Raw genomic sequence first — 13,815 nt, forward strand, 5'->3', positions numbered from 1 at the left:
TCTCTCTCTCAAGGAGAAAGTGGGTCTTTAGAGATACATGACTTCTTAATGCCTTTAGATCAGCCCAAATATTTTTTTAAAATTATCTTTGATTTTGCAGAGTATCAAGTACTTTAAGCCTCATTAAGGAATTGTGAAAGTACAGTAAACATTAGGCTGTATTCCCTCCTCCTCCTCCTCTTCTTCTTTATTATTATAGTTCTTTTCAGAGTCAGCCAGATATTTAGAGAGGACTTGGCATTTTTGTTCCACCTATCAAGTCCTTTCCAAAGACCTGGGATAGGAAAATGTTGTTCGATGGTTGCAGGACGTAAACTGTAAACTCTTCAAGTCTAACTGTAAACTGCTTTTTTATAATTGACTGAGATGATTTCATCAATGTCAATGGTGTTCAAGAGATGCTCAAGATGTTTTGGGATTGCACCCAAGATGCCTATTAACTCTAGGTACTATCTTTGCTCTCTTTTGCCATTATTATACTTCCATTTGCACATGTTTGTACTTTGTGAATTTCTTTCTATACTGTTCTGCTATCTCCAGGTATGATGACATCCACCATTGAGACTTTTTTTTGTCTTTCTCATTGACAGTTGTTAATTATTATTATCACTATAATCTGTTGACAACAATGTGAAGTCACAGCTGCCAGTTCTTTAGTTGGCATTGACCTTGATATGCATCATGTTTTTGCCAAGAACCTCGGTATCATAATGTATTTATGTAGCATGTATGCAGATTTATGTAGGTTTATACTATTATGTAAAAGAATATGCAATTTCATAAGCGCTTCAATACTAATATTGCATTAGTATTAATTAATATTATCTTTTATTGTCAGAGTACATACACTTGTATATTCACCATCAAACACCTATAATCATTATACTAGAAAGCATCAGTGTGCAAAAGGTGTATAAGCAGAGAGTATTCAGAATCAGTTCTTCTAAGAATTTTTGACTTCATATTCATTTCAAGCTTCTTTTCACTGAAAAATAAAATCATTATTTCAGCTATTGGGAACCCTGACCAAGGCTTAATAATTCAAGAAGGTATTCTGTAATAGAAGGAAGATTTGCAGAACTTGTTGATGGAAGATGGGAGGCCTGCTTTGGGAGTACACAGCTCTATGACAGTTCCGCAGGATGAAGTCATTTGGAAAAACCTTTCCACTCCCTCCCTCCTTCTCTCCCCCTCAGGTTTCAGGAGCACCATACTCCCTCAGAGCCAAGCTCTTGCTCACTTTTCTCATGTCCAGAGAGACCCAATGCCAAAACTTTGGTGTAACTGGGAGAAAATGTCCTGCATGTTCCCGAAGGGTAGATAGGGTCAGGGGCAACATGAGATGTTGACTTGGCAAGCAGTCCTTACCAAGAGGCATGGAAATGCTGGGAGTAGAAGAAGCATGACTATTGAAGTATGTGTAAAATCAAACACTGCAAAGACGTGGGACAAGAAGGAACTCATAAGCCGGGAAGAAGAATCAGCATGCCTTTTGCATTGCACCCTTTTAAATGGCATTAGTTAAAAGGCATGAGAAGCAGTCATATATGACTTACTGACTTACTAAGGATGAATAGACATACCGGTGCACATGGCTTGATTTCTCCTATTAGCTCTAGCATAACCAAACTTTCCATAACTGAATTCTATTGATATAGAAACAGGAATCCCGGCTTTGCCAATCCAAAGTAACTCAGGCAGTGGATCTGCCAGACAGTCAGTCTCTTCTGCAGTTGTAAAATAACCTTGAACTATTTTTTTGGATTAAGTAGTATGTAAACCAATCCCAAGTATGCCTTGGGAATGCATCAATTCAACCTTACCTATGAGAAAGTCCCATGGAACTCAAAGGAATTTAGATCTGAATCAATATGCCTTGAATTATTCTCTAGTGACACCATGTTTATTTAGTCTCCCCCCCCCCAAATCTTTCTGTAACATTTCCAACATCAAAGAATAAGGGCTTGACATTCATTCAGCATTGTATGGGATATTTAGCCTGTGGATTTTAGAAACCCATCAGCTGTTCTTTGTTACTAGACACTAATTGTTGATAGCAGCCAGCACAAACAAATGAGATGACTCCTTAAAGCCAGTTACTTGCTCACTATAATAATGAGAATTATTTTTACTAAGTTTTCCGGCAGTTGTATCATCTAACTCGCACTATCAGACAGATCCCATATATGCAGACAGATGTGCACTTGATTACTTTGGAACAGCTTGCTTGACAGACATGTTTTTAGTTGCACATATACCACCCCCCAGCCTGTGCACAATAGATGTACAATTATTTCATTGGGCAGCTGAAAAGGAAAACAAATGAAGGTGGGGATAATTGTCCCTGGCTCTTGCTTGATGTGACCTTAATGCTTTTTCAACGGGTTGCAATAAGATGCAGTTTCTAACTATATCTCAGTCTGCAAAGCAAATTAGGGTAAAGAACTAGCAGTAAAAAGACAAAAATAAGCAGCTAACTAAGAGTAATATGAGAGCATAATTTCTCCTCTGGGTGTCTCAGAGGAAAGAAAAGAATAGTACAGCTGGAATATTTCAGAAGCCCCAATCCATTGTAATCTTCAATTTTACATAGATAAATTCTTTGTGTATTCAGTTTTACTAGACTTTGATAACATCAAGTCCTACCTGATTTCTTTGGCAAAGGTGAGCCATTTTCCTTGACTTGACTGCTGCATTATTAAAATAATGAAATATGATAGCTAAGCAAATCAACAGAAAAGAGACATTAAAACATTGAAGTTAGCTCCCATAAAAGATATATAGTTCTACTGATGCCTTTTTGGAAAAACTTTGCCTTTCCTCCCCACTCCCCCTGTAAGGTATTTTCCATCACAGCAGGTAGGCTACAGCAAAGTTCACTTTTCTCCCCACTTCCTTCCTTTGTTTTGCAACAAACATTTTGCCTCATCCTCAATTCCCAACCAGAGGAGGTCAGCAGATTGGGAACAGTTATATTATTTTCTCTCCATCCAATTCTGCAAAACAGGGTGATTTGTGGAATGCAAATCAGAACATCAAGTATTTTTCTTTTTGAAATAAAGATTACTCTATGATATTCACATTCAACTCTACATGGTTCATGGCTATGTAACTTCCATTTCCTACTCTTCCATGCTTTGTTAATACATTCAAAAATGTGATGGGAAGGGGAGGCAGATGCAAATTTCTTCTGTGTTCTCCATCTTCCATTCATGTTAAGGATCACATTGCAGACTGGGTCTAAAACAGCCTTCTCCAATCTGATATCTTCCAGATGTCCCTGCCATCTAAGCTAGCAATAATGCACTAGGGATGATGGGATTGTAATTCAGTGCATTTGCATGCACTTGCATAGAGAAGGTTATATAATTTTACAACCTCAAAGAGGTCAACAGGATATACAGCCGATAGTGCCTTATCTGCAATTGTAGAGAGCACAAAATGTCATAATTACGTGAGTCAACAGGCAAGCATTTACATTGTTCTATCCAACCATACAAAATATCTTTGATGCATCTATCAAAGTAAAATGTATCAACTAAGCGTATTATTTCTTTTTAACAATTAATATTGTTAAAATATTACATTTTTAATATTGCATAGCATTTTTACTTCTATCCCAACTTTGAAAAATTGAGTAATCCCTATAAATTGAGAATCAGTTTAATCAGAAACACAGTATAAGAATAAAAATTAAATACTATTTCTTCTCCCAGAAATAGATGAACGTTTTGCTAATCAGTTAACAAATGTATGCAGGAAACACAATGGAGGACTTTAACTATCCTAGCATCAACTGGAAGACAAATTCTGCATCAAGCAGGTTCCTGACTAACCTAGCTGACAACTTTGTCATCCAAAAGGTAGAGGAAGGGATTAGACAGTCTGTTATACTGGATCTAATTCTTACTAACATAGAAGAAATGATAGAGTGGCTTGAAGTTGCAGGAATCTTGGGAGAGAGTAACTATGTCATATTAGAATTCAGTATAATGCAGGCACAACCAATAGAACATAATCAAAAAGAAAAATAAGAATAAATAAATAAACAGACAAAAAGGATAAGAATAAAAAATGGAAAGACGGATACATAACTAAGACAGAATGTCAGCACATGGCCCAAACCTGCAAAAGGCAAAGCTGAGGCTCAGAATGAAGTAAGACTTCATTCTGACAAAATTATTTTTGACAAATGTCAAAAATAATTTTAAAAAATTCTTTCAAAATATAAAAAACAAGAAAAAAGTCAGAAACAATTGGTCCACTAATGGGAGAAGATGGCAAGGAGGTTTGTTTGTTTGCTGGATTTATATGCCGCCCTTCTCCCAAAGGACTCAGGGCGGCGTACAACATTAAAAAAATCATGTTACAAAAGTTAAAAAGGAAATTAAATAAAGTATCCCAAAACAAACCCAATTAATATTAACAATAAAATTTTTAAAATTAGATTAAAATTAACAATTAAATTAATCATTTATTTTATTCTATCCAGGCCAGGCTGGCTTGCTGGAAAAGGCAACTTTTTAGGGCGCGTCAGATGGACCAGAGGTCAGGGATTATACGAAGCTCCAGGGGTAGCTCATTCCAGAGGGAAGGTGCTCCCACAGAGAAGGCTCTTCCCCTGGGGGTTGCTTGCCGACACTGTCTGGCTGACAGCACCCTGAGGAGGCCAACTCTGTGGGATCGCACTGGATGGTGGGAGGCTACTGGTGGCAGTAGGTGGTCTCGCAGGTACCCTGGGCCTAAGCCATGGAGCGCTTTAAAGGTCATAATTAGTACCTTGAATCGCACCCGGAAAACAACTGAAAACCAGTGCAGGTTGCCTAAAAGGGATGTAACATGGGAGCACCTAGGTACCCCCATGATAACACGCGCGGCCGCACTCTGGACCAACTGAAGCCTTTGGTGCTCTTCAAGGGCAGCCTCATGTAGAGACCATTGCAGTAGTCCAGGCGAGAAAGGACAAGGGCATGAGTGACTGTGCACAGAGCATCCTGATCCAGGAAGGGGCGCAACTGACATACCAGGCGAACCTCCCTGGTCATGGCCATCAGGTGTTCTTCTATCTAGGAGGACTCCCAGATTCTGGGCCTTCTCTGAGGGGGCTAAAATTTCTCTCCCTATCATCAAAGATGGAACAAGATGCACAAATCGGCATGATGGAAAGCACAGCCACTCAGTCTTGGAGGGATTGAACCTTGAGCCTGTTCCTCCCCATCCAGATCCGCACAGCCTCCAGGCATCGGGACATCATGTCGAGGGCATCGTTTGGGTGGTTTGGGGTAGACATGAAAAGTTGGGTATCATCAGCATATTGATGATACCGTACCCCAAAACCACGGATGATCTCACCCAGAGGTTTCATATATATGTTGAACAGGAGGAGTGAGAGAACTGACCCCTGGGGCACCCCACAAGTGATGCGCCGCTGATCCGGTCTATCACATCAATAAGCAAGGTGGAGGGGAAGAGCAACCAGGATAACACCACGGTGTGGGGAGCGGCAGCTGCAGAGACCCCAGGCCGGGCGTCCCGCCACCCCCACTGCCACCCACCCCCATGCCGGCAGCTGCCGATGCTCTCCATTCTCCTTTCACCGCCAACCACCCCGTTTCACTCATGACGTTCCCAGAAAGTTCTCATAGTTGAACCCAGAACCGACGATGGGATAGGGTACCCCCTGCAAGCCCTGAGAAGGACTATCATCTCCCTAAAGTTCTCCTCAAACGCGACAGGACACCATCTTGGGAATGCGCACTTCAAGGGGAAGCCCAGGTGATGAGCAGCAGGGAGAAAGCAGAATTACTTAATTCTTTCTTTGTATCTGTCTTCACACAAAAAGAAAAAAATAGTCCATCCTACCAAAAAGAGAACTATACAAAACAGAATAGGAATTTAAATTAAAATAGCTAAGAAAACACCTGTCCACTCTAGATGAGTTCCAATCAGTGGTGGGTTTCAAAATGTTTTAGAACTTCTTCTGTAGGTGTAGCCTACTTTGTGGGAGTGGCTTGCCAGCCATGTGGTTGGGTGGGAGTGGCTTGGCAGTCATGTGACTGGGTGGGCATGGCCAATTTGTAAAATGTGGTGAAACTCACTTAACAATGCTCTTGCTTAGCAACCAAAATGTTGGCTCAGGAACTCTGGCATTGAAGTGTGCAAGTCTTAAAGCTGTCAAGTTACAAGATCCTTGTAACCCTAACCCTTTAGGAAAAAAAATACCCAGGGGTGTTCAAACTTGACAGCTTTAAGACTTGTGGACTTCAACTCCCAGAATTCCTCCTCTCGCTCTTCATCTTGATGATGTGCAGATGGGGGGGCGGGGAGGGAGCTGGAACCGGTTCTAAACGGCACTATAGATTTGTGGAACCTCTTCTATATAAGAGGTTAGAACTGGCAGGAACCCACCCCTGGTTCCAATCACCAGGACTACCAATATTACATCCCAGAGTTTTGAAAGAGCAGGCACATGTGATCTCAGAAGCACTGAACCATATCTTTCAAAAATCCTAAAGTACCAAGGATCTACCAGAGGACTGGAAAAGAGCTGATGTGGTTCCCATCTTAAAAAAAAAGAGGAGAAAACAGATTGAGGAAACTACATATCAATCAGCCTGATATTAATACCTGGGAAGATAATAAATAAATTATTACAAATATCAAAAAAAGATAATAAAAAAACAGATTTGTGAACACCTAGAAGCAAGCAAAAGTAACAATGAGAGGGAAGGTTAGCCTATTTTCCAAAGCACCAGAAGGAAAGACAAAAAGCAATGGAAACTAACCAAGGGGAGAAGCAACATAGAACTAAAGATAAACAAGTGGAACTGCTTGCCTTCAGAAATTCTGGGTGCTCCATCACTGGAGGCTTTTCAATATATACTGAGCAGCCATTTGTTTGAAATGGTGTAGGGTCTCCTGCTTGGGCAGAGAGTTGGAATACAAGAACTCCAAGGGCCCTTCCAACTCTACTATTGTGTTCTGTTCTCTTCTGTTGTGTTCCAGTTCTATTATCCAAGAAAAGCAGTTGAGAGTGAGGATACTCATTTTTGTTTCAGTGTACTTTATTTTTAAATGTTTGGGGTACTGATTGCATATCGCCTATATAATGTGTAGTCTGGTCCTAAGTAATGAAAGATTGGCATCTCCTGGTGGGGGCTGGGAGAGAGCCATTGCCCCATCTGGATTGCATCTAAGGTGATTTGATGATATAGAAGGAACTTGATTTACAACTGCTATTTCCTGCCTCTCAAAAGTGGGTCATATATTAAATTCAAGAGCTATGCATTATTTGTGCACAAGATCCTTCCCTGAAGGACAGTGGTATCTGTCATACCATATTGCCCTCCCTGGTTCCTGACACTAATTTTGTTATACTGAATGTACAACCTCAATAAAGTGTCCTTTCAATACAGTTATTAAATGACTGTCCAGAACAAGATACACACTCCATTCCCTTGCCTTCCCCCAACAGCTTTGCCAGAGCTTTTATCAAGCTCTTTGAAAGGTCTTCTCAATTACTCTATGAAAGGGCGTGGATGTGTATTGGACAAATGACTCCAATTTATAGATACCCTACAGGGAATCTCTGATGGTATCAGCTCAAAGTACTTGGCACTAATTGCATTGGGTCCATTAACTTGTTTCAATACCTTGGGCATGCAGGGCTATAAAACCACCACTTGTCAACTCCAAGCACAGTAGATGAGCTGAATGCAGCTAAGTATCTCCAAAGCCATGAATGCCATTGGTGTTGCAGCTATGGCTGAAAACTACCAGAGGTTCGACCCCTTGGCTTACTTGCAGAACAACTATGTGGCACCACGTGCCAATTTTACTAGTGAAGAGTTTGTGGTGCCCTGGAAGCTTCGATGCCTGGCAGATGCCTTTGCCACAGGTAAGGAGTTACCAAGGTTTACATTAGTTGGAAGGGCCTCTTGATACTGAACATTATTTTTTTTCTGGCTGGAACATTCTGTGGTCTCCCCTCATAGATTATTTCCTCTCCTGTTAATAGAACATTTGTTAATACATTGTCGAAATGCTAACCTTGGTAATCAGGAACAAAGAACAAAACAGAACAGAACAGAATAGAATACTTTATTACCCAGGGTGAGTGGATACATAAGGAATTTGTCTTTAGTGCATAAACTCTCATATGTACATACAACAACAAAATTATAGGTCATAGGTCATAAATCATAGTTACAACCATTAATTATATGACACAAACAACAAGTGATAAATCACAAGAAAGCAATAGGGGAAGATGGTAAGGAAGATGAGAAATGAGAAGATGAGAAAGATGATAATAGCAATACAGCCTACTACATGGGTAAATATCTTAGGCCTAAAACAATGCTATGGGAATTAAGTGTTCAGCAGAGTGATGGCATGGGGGAAGAAACTATCTTTGAGTCTAGTTGTTTGGCATGCAATACCCTATAGTGGCGTCCTGAGGGGAGAGAAGTTGAAACGGATTATGTCCAGGATGTGAGATATTTTCTCAGCCCTCTTTCTGGCTCGTGTAGTATTCAGATCTTAATGGAAGGAAGGCTGACTGAAATTATTTTTCTGCAGTACTAATTATCCATTAAAGTTTGTACCTGTTTGTACCTGTACCATACAGTTATTGAGGTACAAATGACAGACTCAGTAATTCCTCTGTAGAACTGTATCAGCAGATCCTTGGGCAATCTGAGCTTTCTGAGTTTATACTCAGGAAGAACATTCTTGTTTGTGCTTTTTAAATGATTGTGCTAATGTTAGGTGTCCATTTCAAGTCCTGGGAGATAATACAACCCAGAAACTTGAAGGTCCCTATTGTTGATACCTTATTGTCTAATATTGTAAGAGGTGGTAAAATAGGAGAGCTTCTTCTAAAATCTACAATCATCTCTACAGTTTTAAGTGTATTCAGCTCCAGTTCAGTTCTGGTTACACCATAGGGACCGTTGATCTACCTCTTGCCTATGTGCAGACTCATCATTTCGAATGAGACCAATGACTATTTATCACCTGCAAACCTCAGTATTTTAACAGAAAAATTCTCCAAGATGCAGTCATTGATATATAGAGAAGAGTAATGGAGAAAGCACACAATCCTGTACTAAGTGAATGGGTATTTGATGTGATTTTCCCTAGCTTAACCTGCTGCTTCCTATTCGTTAGAAAGTTTATAATCCTGCAAGAAGAAGCTAAGATCAATGTAGAGATATTATTGATTTTTTTATTTCTTTTTTCTCAATAGATTTTAGACTGTGTTTGTTAAAAATCTATACCGTGTACGGGTTCTGGGAAGTCGGGGGGGGGGAGGAGGTGGGGGATTGGGGGGAGGGGAGAGGGAGGGACATATATTAGGTTAGAAACAATGTGTTAGATCTCAATGCAATGTACTTCACATGTATACTGTTTTTCTTTAATTTTTCTTTAGAAATAGGATAAGCCAAGTACATCAACATATACTGGAAATACACCAAGGGGAGGAGGAGTAGGAAAGAAGAAGGATGGGTAGAGAGGGATGGGAGAGAGGGTGGGGGGGAAGGTGAAAAGGAAGGGGGGGAGCGGATTTGGAGAGAGGAGTGGCAGAGGGGGAGGGGAAGTAGGGTAGAGGGGGATGAGGGAGGGAAGAAAGAAAGTTGGAGGGTGGTGGAAGGAAGAGGTGTATGGAGAATGGAAGAGGTATATTGGGCTTTTATTCTTTGGGGCATTGTCGATAAGAGGAATTGATGCAATTATTGTTTAATACTGTATGGTGTATACATGTGAGTGTATGAAAATGAAAATAATATATATATATATTAAAAAAAATAAGAAGATAATACAAAAAAGAAAGTTTATAATCCAACTACAAGTGTGATCAGCCACAGCTATCTGAGTCAGTTTCGAGAGGAGGATTTCTGGAACGATAGTGTTGAATGCAGAGCTGAAGTCTACAAAAAGGACACTTTTGGGGTCTTTGGGGATTCTAAATGTTGTAAGTTGTAGTACAATGCTATATTCACAGCATCATCTGCTGATTTATTTCCAAGGTAGATGAATTGCAGAAAGTCTAGCAGCAGATCCTTGATAGCTTTCAGGTGGGCCAGCACTAACCTTTTGAAGGTTTTCATAGTAAGAAAACAATTTAGCTCTTTCAAAACAATGACTTTCAAATCTCAAAATCTGAACCAAAAGATCTGCCCTTCTCTTGCAGAGTTGTTATAATGTTATAATGAAGCTGAGGGTGTGGGTATGAAAATACCTGCTTCTAAGTTTTGACACAAGTAGAAAAATTCTCCAGAGTGAACTCATGGTGAAACTGATCAATGCATCTTTTAATTTATCATCATCATCAACTCCATCATCATCTGCCTAGTTTAGAATATTTGAAGAATAGAAACTCTTCTCCAGCAATGCCTGGAATGGCCATCTGAGTGAACAATCCTTGTCCATCCTATCTTGGGTATTCCCCAAGGAGGAGCAAATGTCAGGGTTTGGTTTTAATTAACATTCTATTTATGAATCTGCAGATAATGATACCCCAAAACCTGCTCCCATCAGATTCAGTGTCAATCTTTTTTTTTTAACTTAAATGCTTATTTGCTAAATGGATGAGATTTTGATTTTTGAAACTTGGGTTGAATCAACCATGTTGACACAAAGCATTCTCTTACCTAGCGACTCAGTTATTAATCAGTTTCACAAGACAAATAATCTTATTTGCATATTAGCACTTAGTTCAACTGGAATAACTGTTGTGACTGTATACTTTCTTCTTGACAAAATGTTGTAATCTAACTGAAGGGCTATCAAAGAAAGATACAAACGTCCAGGCAACCTGTGCTTGAAGATTAAGAATTCTGCATCTAATGTAAGAATTAAGAATGGTATGAAAGGAGAAAGAACAAGGATTCCGAAGTGATCCTCTGAACATTGTATAGCTGACCAATGCCTGGTCTTCCTGCTGTGTATACTGTGTTTCTATTCAAATCTAGTAAATGTTCATATTTAGAAATATGAACATTTAGAATTAGATATTTGGAATTCTGCATATTTATAAATTTTAAAAATGCAGATACGAAGCAGCCTTGTCGACTCTCTTTGATGAATTATTGACTTCTTTGATGGTGGAAAGATAATATACAACTTGCTGTTCAATGTATGTTGTGGGACATCACAGAGAAGAAGTCCTATACTAACCCCTCTTCCTGTTTATTGTTTTAATAATGCTTAAACTTAGTGGGTTAACAATCATGGAATAATTCTTTGCCTACAAAAAGCCCTTGATTCATTCCCTGAAATTTTCAGGAAAATTTGTCTGCCTCCTGGAATGTCAAATGGACTAGTGTTCTATTTCTGTCAAGGGAACTGCTTAATTTCTTACAATAACAGCACCTGAGCTGTTTAGCACAAAGCTAAAGAGGAAACTCAAAATGAATAGCAACTACTATTTAATATTATATTATTCCCTAGAGAGTCAATTCCCTGCTTTCCTTCCACACATGCCCTTAGGATTCCGTAGTGCTGTGGTGAAAAACAAAAGAAATCATTTTTGGGATGGCCCTTTGGGGTCAATGGGATTAAGTATGACAGAGGACTCTCAGTGTGTATCCAAGTACCACATTCCAATGGTGCCTCCTCCTCCTCTTTGTATTTCCCTTCACTCTCACTAACTATTTTGACTTTGATATTTAAATAAATCATTTCTGATTTTTGCAAACATTGGTCCCCCTCCCCCTTTTTAAATTTCTTGCAGGAAAAATCACTGGTCACACTTTGATTGATATTGGCACAGGCCCCACCATCTACCAGCTCCTCAGTGCCTGTGACTACTTTGAGGAGATTGTAGCCACCGACTTCCTGGAAGTGAACCGGACTTTCATTCACAACTGGGTGCACAATGAAGACAAGGATGGCTTTGACTGGTCACCTTATATCCAGCATGTTTGTAAAATTGAAGGCAAAGGGTAAGAAACCGAGAGGGGACTTTGCTTTTGGATTTAGGGAAAAGCTATATATTCTTGGAATTTATGTCCACGTAAAAAATGGTTAAGAGGGACCCAACATGATTTGTGAGAAAACAAAGCGAAAATTATATTGTACCTGGAAATATAAACCAGGAGCCAAACTGATTAATATGCCAATGTGTGATCAATGGGCTGCTGGAGTTCGCAGGGGTTTGGGATAATCTCTAGCTAAGATTCTGTGCAGTTTGGAGAACCCCCAAATTCCACTCCTGGCTGGCCCCACCCACCTCTCCCCTCCCAGGAGTCCCCACATGGCCCATTTTGGATGCAGGTAAGTGCAGGACACATGTGGAGGCTCGGGGAGGGCGAAAAACTGCCACACTGAAAGTTCCGGAAGGCCAGAAACAGGCCTCTGGAGCCTGGAGAGGCTGTTTACACCCTCCCGGAGGCTTGAGAAAAGCCTCCGGAGCTCAGGGAGGACAAAAACTCCTTAACACACTCGCTGTAGTGCAGGAGGCCGACTAAGCGGTGCCCACTATGGCCATGCCCACCCAGCAACCAGGCAGAGAACCTCTTGGTAAAAATTTTGAAGCCCACCCCTGATCTCATGTAATACAGTGATTTGACACATGACTCCATTTCTATATTAGAATTAAACTTTCCATGTATCATAACAGCCATAAACCTGTTCCGCCTCCCTTTTTTTTCTCTTCCTAATGACTATAGGGAGCCGTGGAAGGAGAAAGAACAAAAGCTGAAAAAGAAGCTGAAAAAGATCCTTCCTATTGACATCCACCAACCTGACCCACTGGGTTCTTTGTTCAGCCAGCCAGCTGATGCTTTGATTTCTACGTTTTGCCTAGAGGCCGCGAGCCCTGACCGCCCAAGCTTTGATAAAGCTTTTCAGAATGTCACCAGGCTCCTTAAACCTGGTGGCCATTTCCTCATGATTGGAGCTTTGGAAGAGTCTTTCTACTTAGCAGGAGAAGTAAAGCTGACGGTGGTGCCCCTGAGTGAAGTAGACATCAAGGAATCGTTTGCAAAAAATGGCTATCGTATTCATGACTTCCATTCCTACAAGATGCCTCCAACCTTGAAGATCGGAGTTGATGATGTACAAGGGATCTTTTTCATCCATGCACAAAAGTTTGCTTGATTCCAGGTTGCTTCATTTCCCGTCAAAGAAACATAATGTGGCATAAAAACTCAGCTTGCTCATTCTTCCCATTGTTTTTTCTGTTGGGAGTCTCTGTGCTTAGATCTTATTGCCTCTGTTTTCTCATCTGAATTCACATTTATTGCCAAAAGAGGAGAGTTTTAGTAATCTGAAACAAATTCCTTTGCAGATTTTATTCATTTTTACTGTCCATAGAATGAAATAATGTGTTGCCCAAATTCTATACCCCACCTATAGTGCAGATCAGGGACATAAAACATATTTTTCATTTAGAACAGCCAGAGCAAAGTTATACCTCTAGAACTGCAGAAAAAAAGGGGGAGTTTCCTCCAGTTTGGTATTCTCCAGATGTGTAGGACTTCCAAGGCCTTGGTAGTTGGCAAATATAACATTTGGAGCCCAATATATTTGAAGCGCATCAAATTGAAGATTGCAAATATATTGGATAGCAAGGTTGAGCAAGCAATCTACAATTATCCACAAAATAGCCTGCCTATTTAAATAAATACCATATATTGCCTGTTCTATTAATTTTGAAGTTGGCAAAAGAACCCTGTTTTGGTGTTCTACAGAACAAACTGGACACTTCCCTACATTTTTTTTTCCTGATTGCCTGAGAAAATTGATGCTAGAAGCTATTTTATCTTCTAAGTCCTCTGTTTTCAGTGTAATGGCATGAGTATTATTGGC

General features: G+C 40.1%; 1 protein-coding gene across 1 annotated transcript; it reads left to right on the plus strand.

The window, feature by feature from the left end:
- The first annotated feature begins 7,731 nt into the window (after positions 1–7,731).
- PNMT (phenylethanolamine N-methyltransferase) lies at positions 7,732–13,244 on the plus strand. Its single transcript, XM_014053477.2, has 3 exons — positions 7,732–7,897; positions 11,738–11,948; positions 12,675–13,244. The coding sequence occupies exons 1-3, from the start codon at positions 7,738–7,740 to the stop codon at positions 13,102–13,104; spliced, it is 801 nt and encodes a 266-aa protein (XP_013908952.1). The 5' UTR covers positions 7,732–7,737; the 3' UTR covers positions 13,105–13,244.
- Positions 13,245–13,815: the final 571 nt, after the last annotated feature.

Source organism: Thamnophis sirtalis, unplaced genomic scaffold, assembly GCF_051295495.1.
Source record: "Thamnophis sirtalis isolate CommonGarterSnake01/CBP01778 unplaced genomic scaffold, rThaSir2_p1.2 scaffold_4, whole genome shotgun sequence".
Lineage (NCBI taxonomy): Eukaryota > Metazoa > Chordata > Lepidosauria > Squamata > Natricidae > Thamnophis > Thamnophis sirtalis.

Bases quoted from the DNA above. Each gene is read 5' to 3' on its own strand.
- PNMT (XM_014053477.2), top strand. From the start codon at position 7,738: ATGAATGCCATTGGTGTTGCAGCTATGGCTGAAAACTACCAGAGGTTC. The intron at 7,898-11,737 runs GTAAGGAGTTAC...AATTTCTTGCAG, and splicing joins GGCAGATGCCTTTGCCACAG to GAAAAATCACTGGTCACACT. The intron at 11,949-12,674 runs GTAAGAAACCGA...TAATGACTATAG, and splicing joins TGTAAAATTGAAGGCAAAGG to GGAGCCGTGGAAGGAGAAAG.